Genomic DNA, 26117 nt, shown 5'->3' on the forward strand with positions numbered 1-26117 from the left:
ATTTACAGGACAAGGTTCCCAGTATTAATATTTAATATTAATATATACAGTATATATACATATATGTCTATAGTGGCTGTGACGGTGATGTTGAGTACCAGTCTGTGAATATGCAAACTTTATGCTCCAGCGTTTATGAAGACATTCGATTTCAGGCTTGAATCCCAGCCCCAGTTGTTTTAGTGATTATACTGAGTTTGTACAGTTTAAAGGGAAGGAAGAGCACAGAGGATTGTGTTGATGTGATAGTGTGCTTGGACTTGGCACAGATGGATGTGCGTCTCCTCGTCCTGTCGTGGTTATCCTGGGCGCTGACGAGCAGGACGGCCCTTATCTGGAGCAGATGGGTCCTGGACCTCTTCCTCCACCTCTCCTTCAAAAGGCTTATGCTCGCACACAGCTTATCTGCACAGTCATTTGCTAGGAAACATGTCTGGAAACAAATCCTAGGGGTTGCCGGCAGCTTGGCTTGAAGGAAGACATGTCACAATGAAGGACGAGGAGGCTGTGTGTGAGCGCTGTCCCACATAGCTGCACTTCAACACTTCATTAGCAACGTTGAGCTCAGCATTTGAGCCAGGAACTTTTAGATAAATGATTAAATATGCATCTGTGTTACTATTGCTCATTTCAGTTAGTGCAGTGGTTCTCAATCCTTTTGACTCCAAAGCCCCCCAAAGAGTGTTGGACCTATGACGTCACTTTGTAAGCACTTCTGGTTCCATCGTCCCAAAGTCAATGGGTTTTTTGAATGGGATTTTGGTTAAATCCCCTAAACTAAGGTCAGTGGTTAACACAAGCTCAAGATACTTTCATGTTTTATTCTATGTTATAAAACACACCAGTTTCACCCCACTCGTGTTTTTTTTAAGCTGTTGCGTTTCATGAAAAAGACGGTTGCTAACAAGTTGCTAAATGGGACTACAGGCGTTGGCGGAGACATTAAATGTCATCTCGCAGAATAGTTTTAATAGCAATTTATCGTTTTTTTCCAATTGTGGTATTTTGTCATTTCTAGGACAATTAATTTTAGAATAACCAATTTCCCTGTTTTATATTGTTGTTCGACAATGGTTTTTTGCTTTGCCCCGAAATGCAACCACAAGTCTTCGGATGGAAGATGCACGTTTGATCACTTTCCTACGGATGTAACCCAGCAGAGATTCTGGGATCGTGCCATAAGGTAAACTCATATTTCAATTATTCAATGTAAACACCACATTTACATGGTCCCGGTGATGCATAGTGCTTAAAGCAACGCAAAAATTAAATGTTTACAGCCACATGAAGCTGTTAGAAAGCAGAAAGATTGTGGATAAATCAATTAAAAAAATCAATTTTATCTTACCATATCCAAAACCTTGCTCACTCTCTTGTTATTTAATTGATTATAGGCACTAGATTTTTATTGAATACTATGTGGAGACACGTTTTTAATTAAAATATTCATATCAATCAAGGATTTATTCACTTTTAATGCACCTTATTTCGAAATGTACACTCTCAGAAAAAAAGGTACAAAAGCTGTCACTGGGATGGTACCTTTTGTACCTTTAACCAGTTGAAAAACAGAGAAAACTACATTTAAAAAAAATCAGGAGAAAATATAGCCTATAAAGAAAACAACCTTGAAAAAATATACTGTTGAGAAAATAACTATGATGCTATTGAGATTTGTATTATTATTAATTCTAGACTTTGTCCCTCATGCTAGCCCTGACAACGCTGATTAGTAGATCAGCATATACGCTGCAACGCTCTACATGCCCAGACTTATAGTGATTCTCACTTATATTTAGGCTTCCAAATTCATATTATACTATTTTATAAGATTATCTTGATGGACAAGTATCATGAACTATGGTTGAACACAGAGTTTATTTTTGGTGATAATCCAAAAGCCAATGGAAAAATCCTATTGGGTTTTACGTCATAGTTCCACCACTCTGTTGTCCACAACAATAACTGAAAGGCCCCATGATGTCTCCAGTTGAACCTGATTTACTGAATAAGGATTTTTATTTTTTTGTTTTTTATGCACAATTTCTGCCTGATAAGATATTAGAGTTTGCACAACTAGAAAAAATGTATATTCAATGTAAAAATGCCTGTAGAGTTATAAGTTTTTTATGGTCACACTTTAGTTTGGGGACCAGTTCTCACTATTACCTAACTATGACTTTTGCCTCAATAAACTCCTAATTTGCTGCTTATTAATATTTAGTAAGGTAGTTGTTAAGTGTAGGTATGTTGTAGGATTAAGAGATGTAGAATATGGTCATGCAGAATAAGACATTAATATGTGCTTTACAAACAGCCAATATGCTAGTAATATGCATGCTTATAAGCAAAAAGTTAATGGTGAGAATTGGTCCCTAAAATAAAGCATTACCGGTTTTATTAATTCACATTACATTTCCAAGTCTAGTTACCACACTTTGTATATTTGTTATAAAAAAGTATATTTTTTATAAAAGTGCCTATGACGTTATAAAGTTGTATTAATTTTATGTGATCTTCCAGGTCTAGAAATCACATTTTTATATGTGGGTAAAATACCAAAGGGGGTTTTCAAGCATCAAAACGATAAAATTAGAAGGTGACCTGTTTAATCAATTAATTAATTTATTTATTTTTGAGCAAAAAAAAAAAGATGACTATCATACATTTTAACCATGATTTACAGAAGACACTCACTAAAATAATGTTCAGTGGAACAATAGTTTATATACCAAAAAAATCTAGAGCAAGAATCATTAGATGGCATTAAAAGACTCGATGTAAGCCCCCCAAAATGAATTCATTTGTCAGCAAGAAGTTTTTAATCATTTATAATATAATACAATTTAGTATGATCACTTTTTCTTTTATATATTTTAATAAGTACAGATCAGAATAAGTATGTTGTTTCATATTTACATTAATATATCTGTTACACTGAATGACAATGGAACTTTACTTCACCCATATTTTATTGTCACAAAAGTTATTTGAAACAATAGTAGACAATTGACATTTAATATGCTTTCTGTGTATATAAAATCACTTTTGTAAACTGAATTTGATGCAGACACCAAAAAGGGACGTCTCATCTTTAACCCATATTTGTTATAAAAATGTATATTTGTTATATTATTATTCAATTTGTTAAATGACCCTGTGTGTTATGGAAGTATGTAATTCTTCTCTCCCTGTAGCTGTAACCTGACTTGCCCTTTATCTTGGCTTGTCTGCTCAAGTACGTGCTGTTCACTTTAATGAAAAATTGCAGGCAGGAGTAACTTGATTTACTTGTCTTAATAGAGTACAGAGTGTGTTTTTCACGAGCTGTACCCTTTCTGGAAACCAGCTGCTAACATGATTTAATGCTTTTTATGTTATTATTATTATTTTGTTAGTATTTTTATGACTTAAAAAGCACAAATTTACTATAATCCTAAGTAGCTGTATCAGCCACCCTGCTCTCTGCATTTATATATCCTCTATTATCAAACACGTGCACAAAGACAATTTTTGTATTTATTATTTTTACCAAAGGGGGTAAAATTTATTATAAAATACCAAAGGGGGTTTTCAAGCATCAAAACGATAAAATTAGAAGGTGACCTGTTCAATCAATTAATTAATTTATTTATTTTTGAGCAAAAAAAAAAAAAAGAGATGACTATCATACATTTTAACCATGATTTACAGAAGATATATATTTTTTTTTTTAACATTTTTTTACATTCTTTGGAGGTACTGAATGAATTGGACAGACTTGGAAATGCTTCAAGAGATTCCTTCACTAAGGTGATGAACCTCATAAAGATCACACTCTGTAGCTGTTTCTCTTTCCACAAGCTGTTTTGTTTCGACCTAGAACTCTGTCCAAATGTTTTAGCATTCTTCAAACTCTTCTGTGCTCTGCACAAAGCCGGTTAAGCCCAAGGTCACCAATAGCGGCTCCGGGGAGATGGGGTGAGGGGTGGGGAGTGAGAGCTAACGGGGCGGGCTGGCCAAAGTCACGGTGACCATGACCCAGTGCTGGACTCCACATTCTAGCTGAGAGAAAAAGAGAAAAGACCACTGGCTCTGAATCCTTGCCTGATCTCTGAAGACTACTGTCTCTGCTGCTTGCATAAACGGATTCTGGACGAAACAGAGCTCAGTCTTACCAATGAGTTCAGTGCCACAGCTTTCCTTAGACTCCCACGAACAGTAAACACAGATGATCTTCTCTTTAAAATCCCTTTTTATTTATTGCATTTTATTTATTTATGCTGCTGTTTTTGATAGCATTGATACTGTTTCTTACAGATAATATCATGATGATCATTGCGTTTGTCTTAGCAAATGTGCCGTCCTGTCAGCAATAACGTGCCTGTGCTCTCTATGGGCTTTTTTGATTATTGTCAGTTTAAGTGCCGGCAATGCAGTGTTGCTACGGCAACAAACAAAATCAGGCCTCCAAAAATCATATAAATCAAAATGAGTTGAAATCTTTTGTTTTGGAAATAAGATAAGCATGTCGCTATAGCCTCATCATCTTCACACCACGGACACTGAACAATCTAGGCAAACCGTCTAAATTGAAGTATAAATGCAGACACTCATAAAAGGAGTTTTAAATGATAGTTTAGAACTTTATTTTTGAATATGAAAAAAAAGGTCCGGACCTCGGTGAACTCATGGCTGATTATTATAGCTCTCTATATGAAGCAAACAGACTTCATTCAAGCCACAGAAAGATGAACAGTTGCTGAAAAATGCACAATACATTCTAACAACCACTCAAAAACAGCTACCTCATACATAGCAACACCTGTCAAACACCCAGAAAACTCTAGCATCCTTTACAATGTGTGATTTGGTAAGGGTTACCTTTAATTATGAATTTTGTGATTTTTTTTGTTGTTGTTGTTAAATTTATGTGTTTATCCTATTTTTTTATCTCTGAGAGTTGAATACAGTAACTACAAATCCAATGGACTCTTGGAGCTGCTGTGTTTTGGCTGGACCTCGTCTGACCTCCGGAAGCATCCAGACTCGTGGCCCTGCCGCTCATGATAAGAAAGAGGACAAATATTTACCGATGAGGAAAATATGCTACGGTCTTGATGGCCGCTTCTCCTCAGATAAACTATATGTATGCCACATTAGAATACTTTAGAACATTTAGACATTAGAAGACCTGCTGCTGCCAGATAGTTGAGTTTTATTGGATAATTGAGTTATAATGGCTTGCGGCACTCGCAGTAGTAGTGGTCACTTTATATGATGAAAATATTTACTTTAGGCTTTTATTCATATATAAACTTTATCAATGCACATACATTGAGTAGCAAATATGGTGAATGACTGCTCAAACAAGCTTGGTTGATGCAAATGTTCAGTAAATACTTATAAAGGAGATTACATATTGTTGCGTTACAGCTGACAATAACTGTTTTAAATTTAGTGTTTTGTCTGAAACTTTTGACCAGTGTCTTTATGATCGATTACAGTAACTCGAATCTCATCACAAAACACACCTAGAGTAGTCGTTTCAGGTCTGATTTGAGAGCGGTCTGACTGTTCCCAGCACAGTTGATTTGTAAGGGGTTTGTGTCTGTGTCAGCACTAGACAATAGTTTGAACCTGCCTTTGTTAAGTCACAACAACAAAAAAGAAGCAAGAGGATTTAAATCGTCAACCCTATCACCGTGGGCAACTCACTCAGCTTTATCAGCATGACACTGCTGTTACCCACCACACACACACAGCAGTCCTGATGCAGCAGAGGCTGCCTGCATGGGGTCAGGAAGAGGAGCATGATGGATACAGTTGAGCGCTCTGCAAGGAAGTGGGGAGGGGGCGAGGACAGGGGTCTTTCCTGAGAACATTAAAGACCATCATTGTTCATTTGTCACTCACTCATTCAAGGTGGCTTTGTGACTCTGAAGAGGGGAAAGCACTGTTTCTTCGCTCTGAGTTACGAACGCTTTTATTGAAATTGATTACAGGTTGATCTGCTCAGTCGTACAATTGTTTGCTCTTTTTGGTGGGATTTGTATCTTACCCTGGTTGTCATTTGTAAATCCTCTATACATTTAACAACTAGTCATGGCAGGGCCCATAACTCTCAGTATTGACGTAATCATCAGTTGTTTTGTGCTGTGTTCATGTCATGTCAGAAATATTGTGACTATTCTGAGATTCTGCTCTGAGCTGTTAATTGGAAATTATTTATTTCTGTGACAGTGATTAAAACGCATCCATGTATTGTTGAGGACAGCAAAATACTTTCATATAATTAATATTCAAAAGCAAAGAATATGCACCAGGTGACAATAGTTATAATAAAATTGCACATTAAACTGAAATTTTCTATTTAGGCTGTAATGTCATTTTGGTTGTTGTCACAGAGGACTAATGAGAGATATCAGAACTTTCATAAAATGTGCAATTTGAAAACTTCCAAAGATTGAAAAGTTAGAGCATTGAAATGATGAGTTTGACTGATGCAAACAGTTTTGATTCATTGGAAACTGCAGACTTTGTTCCAATTAAATACATTCCAACAATGTATCAGATCTATATCAATAAATTTAATTGATTTATGTATTTTTAATTGTTTGTGCTCATTTCCATATTTTTACATTCAGATTACTTCAGTTGACATCTAATGGCCACAAGTTCATCTTTAAAATTAAAGCACTAATAAAAGTCTCAAAATGAATATCTATTTTTTATACCGTACAGTACGAAAAATGGATATCATTTTGTGATGCCTAAAATCATGCATTTAAAACTGATAGAACAAAGTTTAGTTTTTATTATTTTAGACAAAGTAGTTCAGAATTTAAATTTTATCAGTAAATTTGATCAATTGAACTTTTAATCAGTTTTCGGCCATATTATGAAAATAATTATCCGCTTATCTGTTTCGACCAGAATTTTAATTCTGATGCATCTCTAACAATTTATTATTTTAGACAAAGTAGTTCAGAATTTAAATTTTATCAGTAAATTTGATCAATTGAACTTTTATCAGTTTTCGGCCATATTATGAAAATAATTATCCGCTTATCTGTTTCGACCAGAATTTTAATTCTGATGCATCTCTAACATGGATTTCTAATTTCCGTTTTACCAACTCAAATTCAGCATTAGCATGTGGTACCAACACTTTGGCTTTGAGGAAAAGGTGTAAAACTTTGGTTGATCTTTTCCAGTTAACCAGATGTGCAAGATCAGTCAAGGATTAACTCAGTGCTGGAAATGGTTTTCACACTTTTCCATTGTTGAAATGTATCCTAAAAAAGATTAAATAGCCTTGTATTGTCATCTAATGTTTGTAATGTTCTTTTTGGAAACTATCACAAACATTAAATGACAATACAAGGCTTCAGTCGCATCTGGTTGAACGACATGGTGTCTTGACCAGCACTGCCATTCCTGAATAATGATGGATGAAGCGTCAACGCAGGAGGAATTGTGTCAGGAAGCACATCTGGCCTCTCTTTGGCCCTTGTCACCTGATAAGGCTTGTCTGTTTTGATAATACGTGCTTCATGTGACACAGGACTATTAAAAAAGACCCCTTTTCCACTGTAACAAAAATGTCTGCCTATAATGGCCCTTTAATCCTGAAAACAAGACCAGGACAAACAAACCATTAAGAACCAGGAGTGAATGTATGAGCTTACCAAATGTTTAAGCCAAAATGAGCACTTGTGTTGAAACATAAACACTCCAATTTGTCTATTTCCTAATGTCAGCCAGTCATCAGTGCATAACAGCAACCGATTAACAAACCATACAGCAAAAAGAAATACATTTAACCCAGTTGAACTATTATTGTCCCTAGTGAATAACAGCTGTGGTCTGTGTTGTAAAATGCAGGGTTGGGTTCATCGGCAGGTCTCCGGTTTATTGGCCAGAGCAGCCTTGCTGTTCTTCACCCAGATTGAGCTCTTTGTTCGTTGTCATGGTATCACGACACTTGATTTTCCCATGGACACCACAGATTTTGGAATAAGACTTAGGTCTGACTGTTTTATTTTTGAGAATCCACTCCCTATAAAGGAAAACTAGTCATGTTGGTGCACATAAGTCCCAAAATGAGTGTCATCGTTGGTTGTTTGAGCATGTGGCACTGACACTTTGGCTTTGAGGTGTAAAATTGTAGTTGACCTGTTCCAGTTAGCCAGATGTGCACAAAAGATTCACACGTGAGTATTTATACTTGTTCAGATCAATTTGATCACCTCCTAAATGAAGCTGCCTCAGATGTTTTGATGCTTCTCCAGTTCTCCAACTCCAATTATGGTTGATAACTTAATGATATGGCCAATAACTGATAAATGGCTGATGTTAAAATTCTATAGTAATTCGTTAAAACACTAAAAACTAAAATCAGTTATTTTAAATGCTCCTAGACAACATTATAATGTACAGTATGAAAATTAATTATTCATTTTGAGATGTGATAAAGATTACATTTAACAGTGTTATTAAATTATTAGTGTTTTTAAAGATTAACTTTAAGTGAACGCTACATGATAGCAAAGGTAATCCAAATATAAAATGATAGAAGTGAGTATGCGCTATTAAATACCAATATTGGCAAAAAAATATATATATATTGTCTAACGACTGTTATATCATGAATCCCTACTTTTTTTCCATGTGTTCTTGCTTGTATTGTTGAATTGCACTAATAGGAGGTTTTCCAAAGGGTCTTTGGTAATTGCTGACGTAAAGCATTTGTCTAAGTGCAGGATTTAGTTAGGGTTTAAAGCCATTTACTCTGGCTGAATGTATGGCAAGGTCAACACTCTAATCAGGGCTTCGGTCACACAAAGGCCAGTTTTTGACTCTAATAAATGAGCCCAGCACTCCCACGATCCCACCCCGCTGCAGTCTGCTGACCGTATCTTGGGGTTGCCCTCTTGCCCCTCTCATTTTCCAGTCACTTTTATAACTTCAGGGATTTCTCTCTCTCTGCCGATTTCAGCTTTGGCTTTCAGCTTGCCTCCCTCCCTCAACTCTTCGTGTTGCCTCCCCCCAAGCCTCCCTTCCCCCCCTGGTTTGTGTGGCCAAGTGGAGGAGGTTATCTCCACAGCCCTGGCTCATATTCGCCTCACTGGAAAAGCCCCGATTTGCACTTCAGGACCCCAGCAGGAAGTCTGTGAGAGGCCTTTAATAGGCAAATGAGTGCAGGGCTTAGGGAACAACAACCTGCCGGCGGTGTGACAAGTGGCGTGAGACCCCATGCCTCACGCCCAGAATAGCCCTTACGTGGTCAGGGAGGCCGAACATTACGGGGCAGCACTGGCTTTCACGTGATGGTGACATTGTCAGGCTATGTTGTAATTGGCCTGTGTTAGGGTAGATCTGTTTTTTCTGACACTAAGTAGATAGCTCCTGAAGACCTCGATGAGGTGTGGCAATTACCACCTCGATATCTCCCTCCTACCCAGCTGATGCTCATTTGTCACTGCGTTAAAATCACGTTCCGCTCTCACCTCATCTATGTGATTCTTAGTTGTTTTTTTTACAACCATGCGAGGACGAGGATTTCATCTCACTTCTAAAAATTGAAAGCTTACAGCTCTCAATAATTGTGCACTGGTTTACCCCTGCCTGGGCTTCAGTTTACCCGAATTTAGATTGAGTTGCTCCATTTGGATTACATTTGTGGCATTGGATCTGGATTGCACGTTTTCCCAGAAAGAAGCAGAGAACTAGAGTCACACTTCTCAAAGCTTGCATTTTGCATTCATTATTTCTGCTTTGGTTTTCCTACATGTTTGTTGGCCCAGATTCAGATTAAGTTGCCTATATTTGGATTAAGTTTGTCCCATCGGATTTGGATTTAGGGGTTCTCAGAATAAAAGACAGGAATAAGAGTCACACTTCTGAAATATACATTCTGAATTTAGAGTTTATGCTCTGGTTTGCCCCAAATTGTTTTATTGGTCGAAATTTAGATTGAGTAGCCCCACTTGGATTATGTTTTCCCTATTGGATCTGGATTGCGCATTTCTCCAGAAAGAAGCGAGAAATGCATTCTGCATTCATTATTTCTGCTTTGGTTTTCCTAAGCATTAGTTGATCCAGATTCAGATTAAGTTGGCTATATTTGGATTTAGTTTGTCCCATTGGATTTGGATTGAGCATTTTCTTGGAACGAAAGTCAGGAACACTTCAAAAATGTACATTCTGAACTCAGCTTATGCTCTGGTTTGCCCCAAACTGTGATTTTGTTGGCCCAAATTTGGACTAAGTAGCCCCACTATTGGATCTGGATTGCGTTTCTCCAGAAAGAAGCCAAGTATAAGTTACATTTCCAAAAAATTAAATTCTGTACTCAATAACTGCTGTGGTTGACCTCAAACTGGACTTTTGTTCCTCCAAAGATTCACCAAGTTGTATTGGTTTCAATGATGCTGTCTGTCTGGAATGAGGCAGTTTCGCTGTACCTCGAGAGAATGGAGCACTTCTCAAAAGGAAGTAGGAAACAAGACAAAACAGAACTCCAAATGATGTTGAAAGAACCGCAACCACATGACTCATCTATTCTCAGGTGGCAGTGAAAAAGATACTTCACATTGTCTGTGCCCAGGGCTGGAGACTCAAAGCAGTGCTGAAGGATGGGTGAGAGGAGGGCCAGATCACTCACTGACTCTTTTGTTTTACCCTCAAGCTCAATTGAGCAAAGGAACCCTCCGCTTTGCTCTCTTTCTCCTTTTCCAATGACCCATTAAGGTCTGGCAATGTTAAAGCCTTGAATCGCCACTTCGGTTGCCCAGAAAATTGAACTTGTGCTGCATCTTCATATGCATTTTTTTTTACAATCTTGACAAAGAGTCTTTCCCACAAACAAAGGTACGTTTCTGATCAAATATCAAGCTTTTGTCGATCACAAGTCCTTACACATTTGGGGTCCTTAAAGTGTTGTCCTTACACATTGTGTGGTCCAAATGGTATCTGAAGGAGAAACCTTGCAATTAAAATAAACAATGTTTAGACAAAGCTCCCAGATTAGCTGGAATGACTGCATTAATGACTCTGGGAGGCTAATAAAGCCCTCTGAGGGCGGGAGGTCATTGTTTAAAGCTGACTCCCATACTGCTTTAGCCCCATCTACTAATTCTTATTAGGGTGAGAAGAAGTATATGGCTCGATGTAGACCAACTGTTTTTTTTTTTGTGAAAGCAGAATAAACTACTGATTTACTGTTCAACCTGATCAAAAATGATTTCCTTATCCTTCAATCGACAAAAAATGTTGAATAATGCCATTTTTATCAATTTGTGTACATTTCCTGCAAGGTTATTTAAATGTTTTTCAATTTTCTCACCAAGCACGTGCCTCTAATGCATTGTTTTGCTGACATGGCTGTTTTGTTGTTTGCTTGACAAATTCTTTGTGTCTTTACCTTTGACAAATGCATTTCACTGTTGCAGTTCTCAGCACACTCTTTGAACCATTGCATCAAGTCACCTTTTTGTTCCACGGACAAGGCTGTTACCAATTATTAACAAATCCTACTACTCGCTGCAGACAAAATAGGATCTTGGGTGTGTTGATTAAATCTACTGTGTACATTTACCCTCTTAAGTCATCAGATAGGGTTAAGCTGATGAAACTTGAGGTAACACTTTATGCCAGAATAGAGGGAGATTATTACTATTAGAGGGCCATTTTGGATACATAATGAGTCGTTATGAAAGGTAACAGTTCACAAATGGAACAGTACTGGTTTATTTAAATACCGTTCCTGTTTTCCAAGGTTCTGAAACAAAAGGGTCAACCGAGTGACAAAATTTTGCCATTATCTTGCAAGATAAGGAGAGAGATGGAATCATTGTTAGAGAGCCTGGAGCACCAGGGGAACCCGATCCTCCTGTATTTGCGTTCAAATCTCTTTCACTTCCTCTGAGCCACTTCTCCGCGGCACGCGGTAGGAAATGATCAATCCAGTAAAGTGCAAAACGTCAATCTCCTATCAAGTTATTTAGACCAGATGAGTCCTAAATTCTACAATGGGCCTAAATTCTCAGTTAATCGTCAACCTCCAGCGAGGGGAGGGATGTATGTTCAGGCAAGGCCAACGGACAAAATGCGGACTGATCCCACATTCTTTAGCAAGTGTCCCTAGTTTGCCATTGGTGTGCCCTATCAGTAAAATGGCCCCAATAAAACGGGGAGCGGCAGAAGGGGAGGAAAACGATCCTTCTCCTTACGTCGTACCCCCATCTGCGAGCGTGGCACTTAGCGGTCTCCGGTGTCACGTTAAGAGAGCGGCATCTGCGCATTGTGCGTGGCGAACGCAGCACGCGTGTGGTGTGCGGAGGCACCTCGCCTCTATTATGCCGTGCTCTGTGGTATGGTCCTCTCCACAACAGCATCTGTCACCTTAGGGGGTCAGCAAAGGCCAAGATGAATGAGTCCTGAGAGAATGCCCCTCTCACACCACAGAGCAAATGGCCGAGAAGAGGGAGGGGGCAAGAGGAATGGGGGTAGGGCCTGCTGTTTGTGTATGTGAGTGCTGGAGGGTTTGTGTATCCAGAGCCACTGAGTACAGGACAGAGAAGGTGACTCCGCTGGAGTTCCTGAAATCAGGCATTGCTACCCCGACTCTGGACTATCATAACCAGGGATCTGCTAGCTCGCAACAGGGACAAGGAATACTGTCACGTCGCGCTCAGCCTTGATGCTGCTTTTGGATATCAGAAGGACGTTTGCTATGGAAACAGGCTGTTTGTTTTTGAGTTGCTTTAAGGTCTTGAGTGGGATTTGAGGCACACTCCACACCCCGGCTGCTTATGAAAGGTACAGAAGCGTCATGTTAGTTTCTTTGACACTCACCGGCTCCTGCTAATACGGTGTCAATGGCCCCATTTATTTAAAGATTTTTGCATTGGCTAATCTCTGTCCCATCCCCCTGCTTGAAGTTTTGCTCTTTAAACTCTCTTTCCTTTGGTTAATGTCTCTGAATGTAAACAAAAAAACTAAGTGTGAATTGGTCAGTGATGAGTGCAGATTCAAAACTTAAGTAACAGAGTGTTACTCTTTATGTTTAGATGTACTTAACTGTTGAAATCATGCATTGTGTGTTGCTTTAAGGGTTTGTTTTTAGTCTAAATGTTTGTATCTTATAAAGGGGCTGTTTTTAGACATTGAAACAAATGTAGAATTTGTTCATTGAAAGTGCATTGAAAGCAAGTTGTTTTCTCCCATTGTCATCAGTTTATTGTAATTATGCAGATAAGGAAGGAAACAAAAGAGGGAGTGGATTGAGAGAAAGACAAAGGTATTTAGTGGTACAGTGCAGTGTGTGACTGTGACCACATTTCATCTAAACCTTTTATTTGGCCTTTTACATAGAAATATAACAGCATGCTCTCAGCAAGTTCAGGTGCCGAGGCAAACAAACTTTTACAAGAATAAGAAATCAAAAGATCTGCATTCTGAAAATGTCTATAAAATTGCAACGGCATAAAAATATTTATCATGCTGTTCATTTTTGTTATGAACCAGACAAATCTCTCACCAACTAAGAACATTCTTGCTAAATGTTTTTGTCCTGGTTGCTATTAATTAAACAACCTTTTATATTGACATATTCAAATCTACTTTACAAAGTTAGGTCAAGAAACTAATGTATCAAACTGCATGTGGCACCCAAATAGTGACTGAAATCCCCACGTGTTGTGTCTATTGGACAACATAAGTGTAAAATTGTTCATCTGAGACAAAACAAACATTACCCACAAATCAAACAAACTTGTAGCTTTGCCTAATTATCTGTGTCTGTGGTTTGTTTTGGCTACTTAAAGTGTTGTGTTTCCCTTCTTGGCTATTTCAGGATCCCCTAGTTTATATTTGTACAGCTTTTAGTTTCTTTAGTTGGGGTTGGACATCCTTGAACACACCATTTGTGTCACACCAAGTCCTTGGTTGTCGGTAAACTTATTTTGTTCGTTGAAAGAGGCATGTTCATTGCCTACACACTTTCAGTGTCATATTGAAGCTTCAATTATTTATTTATTTTTTTAGTATGAACTACATTCATTCTCTTCAATTTATTTTTAATAAAAGGGACTTGGTGCATTTTTAGATGTGTCTCCTTATGGAACAAAATTATATGGGAATATACTGCAAAATATAATGTTGATACATGATACATTTCCATATATGGGAAAATAGTGGTTATATTTTTCAATAAACTGCAATATATGCATTGACCATGTATGGCTCTATATTGATACATATAAAATATTTAGAAATTAAGACAAAAATAGCATTACATGTCAAATTAATAAAGTTTTATCCTTTATTGTGCACATATATTGCACATACATGTTTCCATATAAATGTGAATGGATGTATACACATGTATACACACATTCACAGAATGCGTTACAGCAGATTTCAAGTTCCCAGCATGCTTTGCAAATATATTTATATATGTCTATATGTGTGTAAATACAGCATGAGTAAATATATCTGCAATGTATTTATACACATGCAGTACCATATCTTATCACATGCACATCTGTATGTTATGAAGTGAATTACTAAATATAAAATTACATATATTATAATATATAATTAAATATATTGTCACATATTTTTCAATATATGAAAGCGGCTGTATATTTTCAATATACCATTAAATCATTTAATATATTGATCATCCATATATAAGGAAATACAGTGTATATATATATATATATATATATATATATATATATATATATATATATGGGTCATGACTGCTTTTTTTGTATACATTGTAGATAATCAGTCAGGATTAGAAAACAAATTGAAAGCCTGTATGGAAGCAGTAAGAAGTGACTAGAGCTGAAACAGTTTTTGGCCTAAAGGCAGAGCCCTCTGCAGGCATGTCCACATTAGCATTTAACACCCTTTGAATGTCATTAGCAGTTCAAACTGGACCCTGAGAGCCCTGAAGGCAGGACAAAACTATGCTCAGATGCTGCTACCACACTTTTCTTCTGTTTATCACAGTATCAAGATGAGTGATAAGCTGAAACTTGGCCCAACAGGCCTCTGGTGAGCTGTTTGCAAAACAGGGTGTGCTACTTGTTTCTGAGTTATTCAGTTGTGGCATCAATCGACATGACCCATGCGTCACACCAGCAGTTTTCCATGTCAATCTGCAGAGACTTTGTTGGGTTTTTTGTATCTAAAAAAATGGATTTGCTGACCCATATCCATTGGAGTTTCATAGAGGAAGCTTTTCAGTGATTCTGATGGTGAAATGTGCCTCTTTGGACTGTAGTCAGTCTCAATTTTATCCGGTTTTCTTGGTAATCATTCACAAATCTTGCAATGTCCAAAGAAATGCAGACATCTAATACTATATTTAATGTAGCTGCAGTATTTATTTACCAGGCGTGTCACCTGGTAGAGATCAGTAAGCAAATCCATTTTATAACCTAGACTTTTAAAAACTACTAATAAAAACGATTCACACAGTTGTTCATTTTCAGATTTTTTTTAAGTATATAGGTCATATAATCTTTACAAATTTGGGATACTTTTGGCAGAAGTATTTACTGACTGATTGATGGCTTTACTGCATTTCACTCTTGTTTTAACCAGGCCAAAAGAACAAAACCTGTCCCATCAGTCTTTGTGTGAGCCTGAAAGTAGGAGACATGGAGATCCTTTCCTCTGTGCGTTCCACAAACATTCCCTTGAGGTCATAGTGTCTTATAACTCATCCCTCAGTGTTATCAGTTAACAGCTACATATGTTGAAGATCACTGCGATCTGTTCAGCTTTACACACAACTGTCTGATCTGAGATAACGCATGGATTAATACTCACTACATATGATTCTTACTGATTTATACTGCAATGCATTCTCCATTCAGTGCTTTTAAATCCCCATTGCAAATTTCTAATGCTGCATTAATATTTAGATTCAATTGTGCAGTTCAAGCAACTGTTATTCCCAATGGATTGTCCTATCAAGTTATTTATCATATGGTATTTATACTGTAAATGAAGCTCTGACTCTTTGTCTGTAGGTGCAGGAATACTGCGGTTCAACTTTGATACACCATGGAGAAGAGGTGATCCTGTCCTTCTGCAGCTAAAGAAATATAATCAAAGGTATAGCGGTAAATATTTTCCAAAATGGAGTTTATTGTTGCAGCCGTATTATTGCATAATAATCAGATATGAGAGCTGTCTTTGAGGGTTTTTTCATTGAACTTAAAGCGGCAGACTCATTGTCTTGATTGAACTCCCGTCTCATTTGATTTGTGTGTGAGTCCTACTGTTTGAAATCAGGCATTGTAACTGTCCTGATGAAGTATAGCTGTTGACTCTTTCAGGTACTTTCTGCACATGCTCAGGACTATTTGTGCTAGCAATACAGCTGAAACAGATTCAAGGTCTATTCTACAAAAGACTACAAATAGGCCTGGAATTAAAATCTCATCCACGCAGTCCATCGGTTTCATTATAGATTAACCCATGAAACTTCTACTTTGTGAGTTCAAAACTGAACTAATCATGATGTGTGTGGTGTTGTTTATGCAGGACATATTTAAACACAATGAATATGTGAAAATTGTACGTTTTGTTTCAGATCATGGGGAATTCATACGCGGGGCAGCTGAAATCTGCACGCTTTGAGGAGGCTCTTCACAACTCTATAGAGGCTTCATTAAGATCGAGCGGCGGCGACCCACAGCCCGTATTCACACAGCTGTATCTCGAGCCCGATCAGTATCCTAGCAACCTGGAGGGTAATCATTTGCCTTCAAACGAAATGATTTTGATTCATACTTAATCATAAATTGCATTTTTAAGGAGAAACATGGTAGAGATTTTCTAAATCTTAGTCAGAGAAGCTCTATTACATCCATCAAAAAGCTTTATTTATGGGTCATTCCGTCTATAATTTAGGGTACATTTCATGTCCATTGATGATAATAGTTTTTTCTAACAGTTTTCTTCAGAAATATCATATTTTATCCAGTAGAAAGAAAAAATGCATGCTATAATCTCACACATAAATTTTGTGCACCCTGTTTTTCAGTTTCTTTGAAATTGTCTTTATGTCCTTTTAATTACAGTATTTGCCATGTCTGCTTTTTGAACGAGTCTCGAGTTCAAAATAATGAATACAAATTTTAAAGTCAACATTATCTATATTAAATTTATTTCTACAACCGAAATACCATTAGAAAAAAATCAGTTTTCTTTAAAAAAAAAAAAAAGTTTTACTGTCCACAAAAAATCTGTCAACTATGTTACTAAGCAAAAAAATAAAAAATAATAATACATAAAAATCACAAAACCATATGACCAGCATCGTGATTTTCTTCTGCGACCGACTTTTTGAACACTTTGTGGTAAATTATTTCTATACTTGATGTCCAGTGACCTATTGACATGGAGTTTATTGATTGCCTATCAACTATGTTGGGAACATTGTTATGGGTTGCAATATTTTTATGATTTAAATTCAAATGCATAGTACATTTTGAGGTTAAAATTATCAGGAAAATAGCATTTGGTTGGCCAGACAAGGCCTTCCATTGAAAATATGAGTCAAATGGTGAAACTGTGTTACCTGTAAACCCATACAGTTTGTCCATAACATAGTTGACAAACTCACCAACAGGGAAAACATATTTTTCTTTTTGAAATATCAAAATGGTGTTTAATGATTAACACACCTGTTTCTGGTTCTACCCTCCAGATATTAAGCCCAAAATGGACCTGAGCATGAGGTCCGACCTATCCAGCCATGTGCTAGTGAACTGCCAGTCCATCAAATCCACTGAAGATATGGATGACGAGGAGGATTCAGACACCAGCAGCCCACCGTTGCCTTACCTGCAGGGACCCCCTCCTGACGGCTGCTGCACTGTTGATGGTAGGGAAATTGGTAGACCATTTACAGCATGCATTCCGGGTCTTCTGAAGTCATATGTTATGTCACAGTGTTATGAAGAGAGCAAATTTAAAGTGCCAAGTCAGTGTCAAAGTGAAACGTATGGTAATGACATTGCAAAACTAGAGACAGTGGCACTGAAAAATTGTGTAAACAGTAAATCACCGTGTGTTTAGCTACATCAGCGTGGCCAGTTTTCATTATATCGCTGATTCATCTGTGCCCAGGGTTCTGTCAAGCGGGAAAGGATCTGCGCCTGGTTTCCATGGCAACAGAGTCTATCGAGGTTCCCGCGGGGTTTGAGCTGATTGGTGCCAAATCTCCCAGCATCCCAGAGCACATCCTCGTTTGTGCAGTGGACAAGCGCTTCCTGCCAGATGAGAATGGGAAAAATGCACTTTTAGGTTGGTGTTCCAATACAATTCCAGGAAGTTAAAGGGGTCATATGATGCAATTTCAATTGTTCCTTTCTCTTTGGAGTGTTACAAGCTCTTGGTAATCTACAAAACTCACTCTGTCTGTGAAATGTTATGTAAAGTAACAAAATCAGCCATTCAGAAAGCAATATTGAATATATTTTATTGCCTGTTTAGATGCAGTGTAAGTCTTGGTTAGAAACCTTTCTTTGTGTAGTCTTTCTAAAGAGTCTGTTTGTATGTGTGTGTTCGTGAAGGGTTTTCGGGGAACTGTGTGGGCTGTGGTGAGAAAGGGTTCCGCTACTTCACTGAGTTCTCCAACCACATCAACCTGAAGTTATCCACTCAGCCGAAGAAGCAGAAGCACTTAAAGTACTACCTGGTGAAGAACTCTCAGGGTGCTTTGTGCAAGGGAACCCTCATCTGCTGGAAAGGTAGCACACGTACAATGTGCAAAATGCCCCGTGGCACAGATAGAGGAGTGTCTTGAAAATGCTGACGATGTTATTTGTTTAAATTAATATGATTAACGATTAGCAAATGGATTAAGATATTGTATTTAAAGATTATTTCCAAATGTAAAAAAATATGTTTTTGTAAAACATTACATTTTAATGTTGAATAAGTTCAAATCGGAATCAGAATCAGAAAGAGCTTTATTGCCTTGCGTGTGTGATTCTGATTCTGATTCTGATTCTGATTCTGATTCTTGATTCTTGATTCACCAAGAATTTGTCTTGGTGTCAGGAGCTTCCAGTACAGAAAGTACAAACATAATGCAGACATACATATAATTTAAGGTAATAAAAACACTAATAATAAAGAGAATATACAATTAATTATAAATAACAATATAGTAATAAAATATAGATAAAAAGAAAATGTCAGTAGACAGAATTATGAATGTGTTGTATTGTAATTGTAAACTAATACTGTAGTAGTTAAAAATGTATCAAATTAATTTAAACATCCATTTAATTGCTAATTCAAATTTATGCGCATTTGAATTCTATTTTTAAATTAATAAATTAATAATTGATTATTTATTCCATAAAAGGTCAATTATTTACATAGAATATAATATATATAGAGAATTTGAAGACAATTTCCGAGTGTAATTATCAAGTGTAATTGTTTTATTCAGCAAAAAAACATATTTTGTTGTAATATTTTGCTATGTTTCTTAAATAAGAAAAATATCAAATTAATTTAAATATATGTTTAATTGCAATTAAAATTTATTTGCAATTGTATATTATTTTTAAATTAATAAAGTGATTATTGATTATTTCTTCCAGAAATGTTAAGATCTTTTTTTACATAGAATATAGTATACATAGAAGATAATTTCCAATTTAATTATTATTGTTTTGTTTAACAAAACAACATTTAGTTAAATATTTTGCTGCATTTATAAACATAAAAGTAAAGTAAAATATTAAAGTTAAAATAATTTTTTTTAAATGTTTATTATGTTTATATACATTTGCAATTGTATTTTTAATGACTAAATTGATAATTGATGATAAAAGTTAAGATAAATTATATATAATATAGTACAGATAGAATTATTTGTATATAATTTCCAAATTTAATTATCATTGATTTATTTAACAAAAACAAAATTTTTGTTAAATATTATTTTTATTTTTTTTGTATTTGCATTTGTATTCTATTTTTAAAATTAATAAATTGATAATTAATGGTTTCTTCCAATAATGTTAGAATAAATGAGTAACAAAGAATATAATGGAACATGGAATACATGGAATTCCTTGAATATAATTAATTATCAGTGTATTTTTTAACAAAACGTTTTTGTTAATTATGTTGCTGCATTTCTAAACATCAAATAAGGTCAAATGTAAATGTACTTTGCTCTTGTATTCTATTTTTAAATTCACAAATTGATAATTGATGATTCTTTCCATACAAACTATAGAAAAGAAGTACTGTTTAAATTGAGAAAATGGGCCCTGAAATGATCTTATTCTTATGCCTGTAGCAATGAAAAAAAAGAATGTCCCCGATATGTTGTACATCCTTTCCATCCAAACATATTATACATAAAGTTGATACTGAATCTGTTTGATTGGAACAGATGATTCACTTGACATTAACTGTGCATTTTTTTTTCAGACTGTAAGACAAGGCCATTATCGAACAGTGCTTCTTCATCCAAACCTAGTTCCTCATCCTCACTAAGCAGCAAAGAAAATGGAGACACAAATGGCCACAGTCCATCTCCTCTCCCCCTCTCAGGTGAGTGTATGTGTGAACCATCAAATATCACATACCTTATTATACAAAATTCTATGTTTCTCTTGTAAAAACATGCAATTTTAAGCCTCATGCACAACTGAAGCTCTGGAGCACATAAGACAGCATATGCTGCATCTGTCCATCTTCTGCTGGTTTCTGCATGCACAGAGGTCATGTTCTGTCCTGGGGGAGGGTACATAAGGGGGTAGGGGGTGAAACTGGGGGGGCTACTCAGCATTCGGTGACATCTGGCTGGAGGCCACACAGTGTTTACCCAACAGTGTTTAGTGAAAGAAAGAAAAGTCATTGTCTCATTCTTCCTCACAACACCATTCAGAGAGCCGGCCAGCTGGCAGCAGAGTGCGTCCATTAGTGGCAATAACAGTCTTTTACAACGCACAAAACAGGTTTAGGAGAAAGACTCATTATTGTATCGAATTTTGGATTTAAATGCCATATCTTCTTCATTTCCCATGAAGAGTAAAAAAGCAAAGCTGCAATCATAATAAGTTATTCTTTGATCCACAGACTCGCCTCCTGCCCGCATGCGGTCTGGCTCATCTTTAGGGGTTTTCGGACCCCCAGAGCTGGGCTTCCACAAATCGCTGAACACACCGACCCACAGGACCAAGACTTTACCGATCGGTATGAGATATCTGTCTCGTTTTGAATTTCAAGTAGCATTGATTGCTTATAATACCATGCTAAAAAGCTGTATATCATTTGGAAAGGAAGTACAACTTGCTTTTGCATTGAAACGTTCAGTGCAAATTGTTAAAATGATTTTGATGGGTTTTGAATTTAACGATTCAGTGTGCTTGGTGTTTGCTAAAGGAAATGTCTCATTGTTTGGATTAGAAATGTAAACAAACCACACTGTACATTCAGCAGCTGCCCAATTATTATATTTAAAGACCATTTCAGAATTGAATTATCCTTGTTATATTTAACAAAAAAAATTTGTTAAATATTTGAACATTAAATAGTTAAATAGTTAACGTTTATCAAATTAATTGAAGTATCTATTGAATTGGTAATTCAGATTTGCATTTGTATTCTATTTTTAAATGAATAAATTGATAATGATTTCATCCATAAAATTAGTAGATTGTTTAAATAGAATATCATATACATAGAATTATTTGAATATAATTTCCAAAAAAACACATTTTTGTTCAATATTTTGCTACATTTCTAAACAATAAATAAGGTGAAATATTAAAATTAAAATGTATTTGCATTTTATTTCATTTTTAAATGAATAAATTGATAATGAATGATTTCTTCTAGAAGAGTTAGATCAATTATTTATATATAGTATACGTATAGATTTCATTGAATATAATTTACAAATTTATTTATTTATATTTTATATATTTTTAAATGAATAAATTGATAATGATTCCATCCATAAAATTAACAGATTGTTTAAATATAATCTAATATACATAGAATTATTTGAATATAATTTCCAATTTTAATCATTGTTTTATTTAACAAAAACACATTTTTGTTCAATATTTTGCTACATTTCTAAACAATACATAAGGTAAAATGTATTTGCATTTGCATTTGTATTTTATTTTTGACTAATTCATGATTTCTTCTAGAAAAGTTGAATTATTTATATATATAGTATTCATAGATTTCTTTGAATATAATTTACACATTTAATTATCATTGTTTTTTTTAACAAAAACACATTTTGTTAAATATTTTGCTATGTTTCCAAACAATAAACAAGGGAAAATATTCAAATTAAAATGCATTTGTATTCTATTTTTAAATGAATACATTGATAATTAATGACCGACCAAAAATGATCAACTTTGTGGTTCACATGTTGAAAGCTGTTTCATTGTTTGTTTTTCTCTACAAAAGGATAGAATGAATCTCTTCTCTGAAGGTCATTTGTATTGGCTGCTTATGTAACCCTTTTGCAAACACACACATACACACACATTAACTCTTAATACAGAAATTCTGTATTAAGGATTTTAATGTCAGCCCACGCTTCACGATCCCTGCGATTGACGTTTAACACATATGTGCTCTATTTATGTGTGTGTCAGGAATATTAGATGTAAAAGTGGCCCAGCAGTTCATTATCAATATGCCTTCAGTTAAAGGAAATCAATAAACTGTGCTCCACAGGACCCATTATCCTTCAGAAATGAGCGAGACTGAATTTATGTGCGTTGATGTGGTGTTTGCATAGTTTGTCACCAGAAGAGTGGACATTAGCCATTAATGTGTCAAACATGACACTCCTCAGGGCACTTAGGAAATTCCTGAATACATTTTAGTCTGAAATGGTGTTATACAAATTGTGTGTATAAAAGTATATATTTTTTTTAATCAGCATATTAGAATGATTTCTGAAGGATCATGTGACACTGCAAACTGGAGTAATGATGGCGAAAATTCAGCTTTGCATCACAGGAATAAATTAAATTTTAAAATATATTCTAATAGAAAACAGTTGTCTTAAATTGTAATAATATTTCACAATATTACTGTATTTTTGTGATTAAATAAATGCTGCCTTAAAGAGACGTGCCGACCGCTTGTGTATATCTATTTCTCTACACTGTTTTATTGACTTCAAAACTTATATTTTTGTTGTTCAGTTCCTACTGCCCTGCGAGTAAATGGTCTAACTAATGGTCTAAGTATGGATGGACGGTCCAGTCTACTGAGCCCACCACATACAAACCCACTCGCCACACCTACTCATGGCTATAGGACCACAGAACCGGGAGACAGTCCAGGTAAGCATTAAACCAGCCAATCACAATGCTGTCTGATGCATATCATTAGTTGTCAAATCTGTTTTTAGAAGGCATCATCAAATGCAATTGCAAACTATGCAATTTACACTATGCAAACATTTTCCATCCTGTACTCTTTTTTTGCAGCATCCTCTGCTATGTCATCGGGTCCACCTAAAAAGCGTCACCGCAGCTGGCACCCCACCTCTCTCGTCCCCGTCCCGGCCACGGCCGTCCCTGTGCCAGCCATCCGTCCGCTGACGTGTAGCTCTGGTGGGTCTCGACTGAATCATCCTCAGCCTGTTGTTTGTTAATGTGCTTTTTTGTGCTGTTCCTCCAGGCTGTTTATGCATGTCCCTGAGCAGAACACAGCCATGAATTTGATTACCTTCGCTTTTATTTTTAACAAGTACCAAGGGACGTGACATTTTCCATCCACAAGGATGATTTATTCATTGTTTTCATAGAAATAGAGGTGAAAGGTCACGCTAAAGTAGGTCTTGAACTGTTTAGCAGGGTTTATGCATTACAACAACTGAAGGAGTGGAGACTGGAGATCCATCCACTGTGATCATGTAGCTTAGTTACCTTGTCCACAACATTGATTAGAGTGCCACGTTAACAAAGCGTGAGAGACTGAAGAGATCCATCTAAAGTATTATTAGGTTTCCACAATGGCTTGACAGCACATGCTGTATGTTCCAGTACAAAAAGTACATACTTGTAATGTTTTGCTCTTTCTTTTCAGGTTCTTTATTGTCCCTGTCCAATCAGCAGCCTCCATCAGTGTCAGGGGTCATACAACCCCAACCAATCACAGCAGGAGAAACGGTCATCATTCCTGACAATCTTCTGAACTCCTCTGGGGTCCGACCAGTCCTTCTCATTGGTCAGTACTCTGTCTTCATAACAGGCTTATATATTAAATGCTCATACATATAACTGTGTGTGTGTATGTATGTGTATTTATATATTAATTTCTGAATTCATGTTTTCATATTTTTAGTGGGCATAAAGCAAAAACTGTCAGAGTGATGAAACAGATAGATAGATAGATAGATAGATAGATAGATAGATAGATAGATAGATAGATAGATAGATAGATAGATAGATAGATAGATAGATAGATAGATAGATTTGATTGACAATATCAGATATATTAATTTCTGAATTCATGTTTTCATATTTTTAGTGGGCATAAAGCAAAAACTGTCAGAGTGATGAAACAGATAGATAGATAGATAGATAGATAGATAGATAGATAGATAGATAGATAGATAGATAGATAGATAGATAGATAGATAGATAGATAGATAGATTTGATTGACAATATCAGATAAATAATCATATTTAATTTATATTTAAGAACTTAAACAGCAAAGAGTGATAATAAGATAGAGATTCAAAATAAAGGAGAGCTAGTCGCAAACCACTCAGCAACATTTTTGTCAATAAACAAATTACTAACAATATTAAATAAATTATTTTTGTTTTTTTATTTTTAATTATATATTAAGACATTTTTTTTAACAGAACAGCTTTTAACGTAGTTAATCTATATATTAGCAGGAATTATCCTTTATTTTATAGATATTTTTAAATATTTGAAACCATTCAAATTTGGAAACATGCAGAACAAAACTATAAACATCGTGATACTAGCATAATCTGAAATACTATTTTAATATTCATGTCAGTGTTACAGAAATACGTTCATCACAGCACACAATATTACCAGATCTCTTGATTTAATCCATTTTTAAGTGTTTGGATGTGTGTGTGTGTGTGAACTTGTTTGTTTGAATGTTTCTCTCCAGGTCAAGGCACTTTACCGTACTTCTTTGGCAATGTGGGTGATCTGGTGGTGAGCCCCCTGCTGGTGAGCTGCTATAAGGGCCGAGAGCTCAATGAGAAGACCCTCGCCAGTCTGGGCATGTCAGCAAGCCAGTTACTCACCACAGAGACCATGATACTGCTCACACTGCAATACCTCGCTCGGCTGGGTAAATAACACTGACAGACAATAAGTTTTAGTGCATCAATAACATGAATGTATCTGTACACTTATAGATAAGAGTGCACAGCTTGTTAAATGTCTTACTTAAAATGCATCTAGCTCAAGTATTATGCAAGAGCAGTGAGTATTTGTTCTGTAGTGAGATGACCATTCCTTTTCCTGTCTTTAATGCAGGTATGGAGCAGATCCCGTTACGGGAAGAGTTAGAGCAGATTGTACTGAAGGCCATGCTGTGCGGTCCGACCGGCCCTCCCGTGTCTCCCGCCCAGCTTCCCTGGTTAGCTCGAATGGAGGCCAGTGTGTCAGGGGGCGGCGTTCAGGTGCTGGCCAGCCATGGCTCTCTGGGCGAGGGCATCTCTGAGTCGCTGCGCTCGCTGAGTGAAACACCACCGCAGCAGCAGCAGTGTCTGCCCAATTATGTGCTCATTATCTGCACCTCCAAAAGTGGAGCTAATGAGTTCTGCGTGTTAGTGTTGGGTATGTTCTGCTGCTCTCAAAGACTTCATTCTTAAGCCTCGTGCACACCGGGACGATTATCGCGTGCACTTATCGCCAGAGTTTTTTGACGTGTCTTGTGTGTTCATACGCAAGCGATTTTCGCTGGCGATGAGCCGAGTGAACATACAAATTCTCTGCCTGACATTAGATGGCGCTTAATGAAAAACTGAAATACCCCGGTACACATCGAATCCTATTTGATCTGCAATACCTCTCCATAACAACTCCTTCTTATCGAG

General features: G+C 36.3%; 1 protein-coding gene across 1 annotated transcript in view; it reads left to right on the plus strand.

Annotated features, from left to right (window-relative positions):
• Positions 1 to 12567: 12567 nt before the first annotated feature.
• Positions 12568 to 26117, plus strand: part of LOC107558001 (GREB1-like protein) — a 35595-nt gene continuing 22045 nt past the window's right edge. Inside the window, exons 1-13 of the mRNA XM_016241602.1 lie at positions 12568 to 12804; positions 16035 to 16119; positions 16601 to 16760; positions 17720 to 17896; positions 18142 to 18318; positions 18588 to 18764; positions 20470 to 20592; positions 21121 to 21237; positions 23223 to 23363; positions 23511 to 23636; positions 24112 to 24252; positions 25181 to 25366; positions 25555 to 25857. Of these exons, the coding sequence (XP_016097088.1) occupies positions 16604 to 16760; positions 17720 to 17896; positions 18142 to 18318; positions 18588 to 18764; positions 20470 to 20592; positions 21121 to 21237; positions 23223 to 23363; positions 23511 to 23636; positions 24112 to 24252; positions 25181 to 25366; positions 25555 to 25857 (1825 nt within the window). The 5' untranslated portion in view covers positions 12568 to 12804; positions 16035 to 16119; positions 16601 to 16603. The remainder of the gene's footprint in view (positions 12805 to 16034; positions 16120 to 16600; positions 16761 to 17719; positions 17897 to 18141; positions 18319 to 18587; positions 18765 to 20469; positions 20593 to 21120; positions 21238 to 23222; positions 23364 to 23510; positions 23637 to 24111; positions 24253 to 25180; positions 25367 to 25554; positions 25858 to 26117) is intronic.

The sequence above is a fragment of the Sinocyclocheilus grahami genome, unplaced genomic scaffold (genome assembly GCF_001515645.1).
Source record: "Sinocyclocheilus grahami isolate Dianchi unplaced genomic scaffold, SAMN03320097.WGS_v1.1 scaffold628.1, whole genome shotgun sequence".
Taxonomy (NCBI): Eukaryota; Metazoa; Chordata; class Actinopteri; order Cypriniformes; family Cyprinidae; genus Sinocyclocheilus; species Sinocyclocheilus grahami.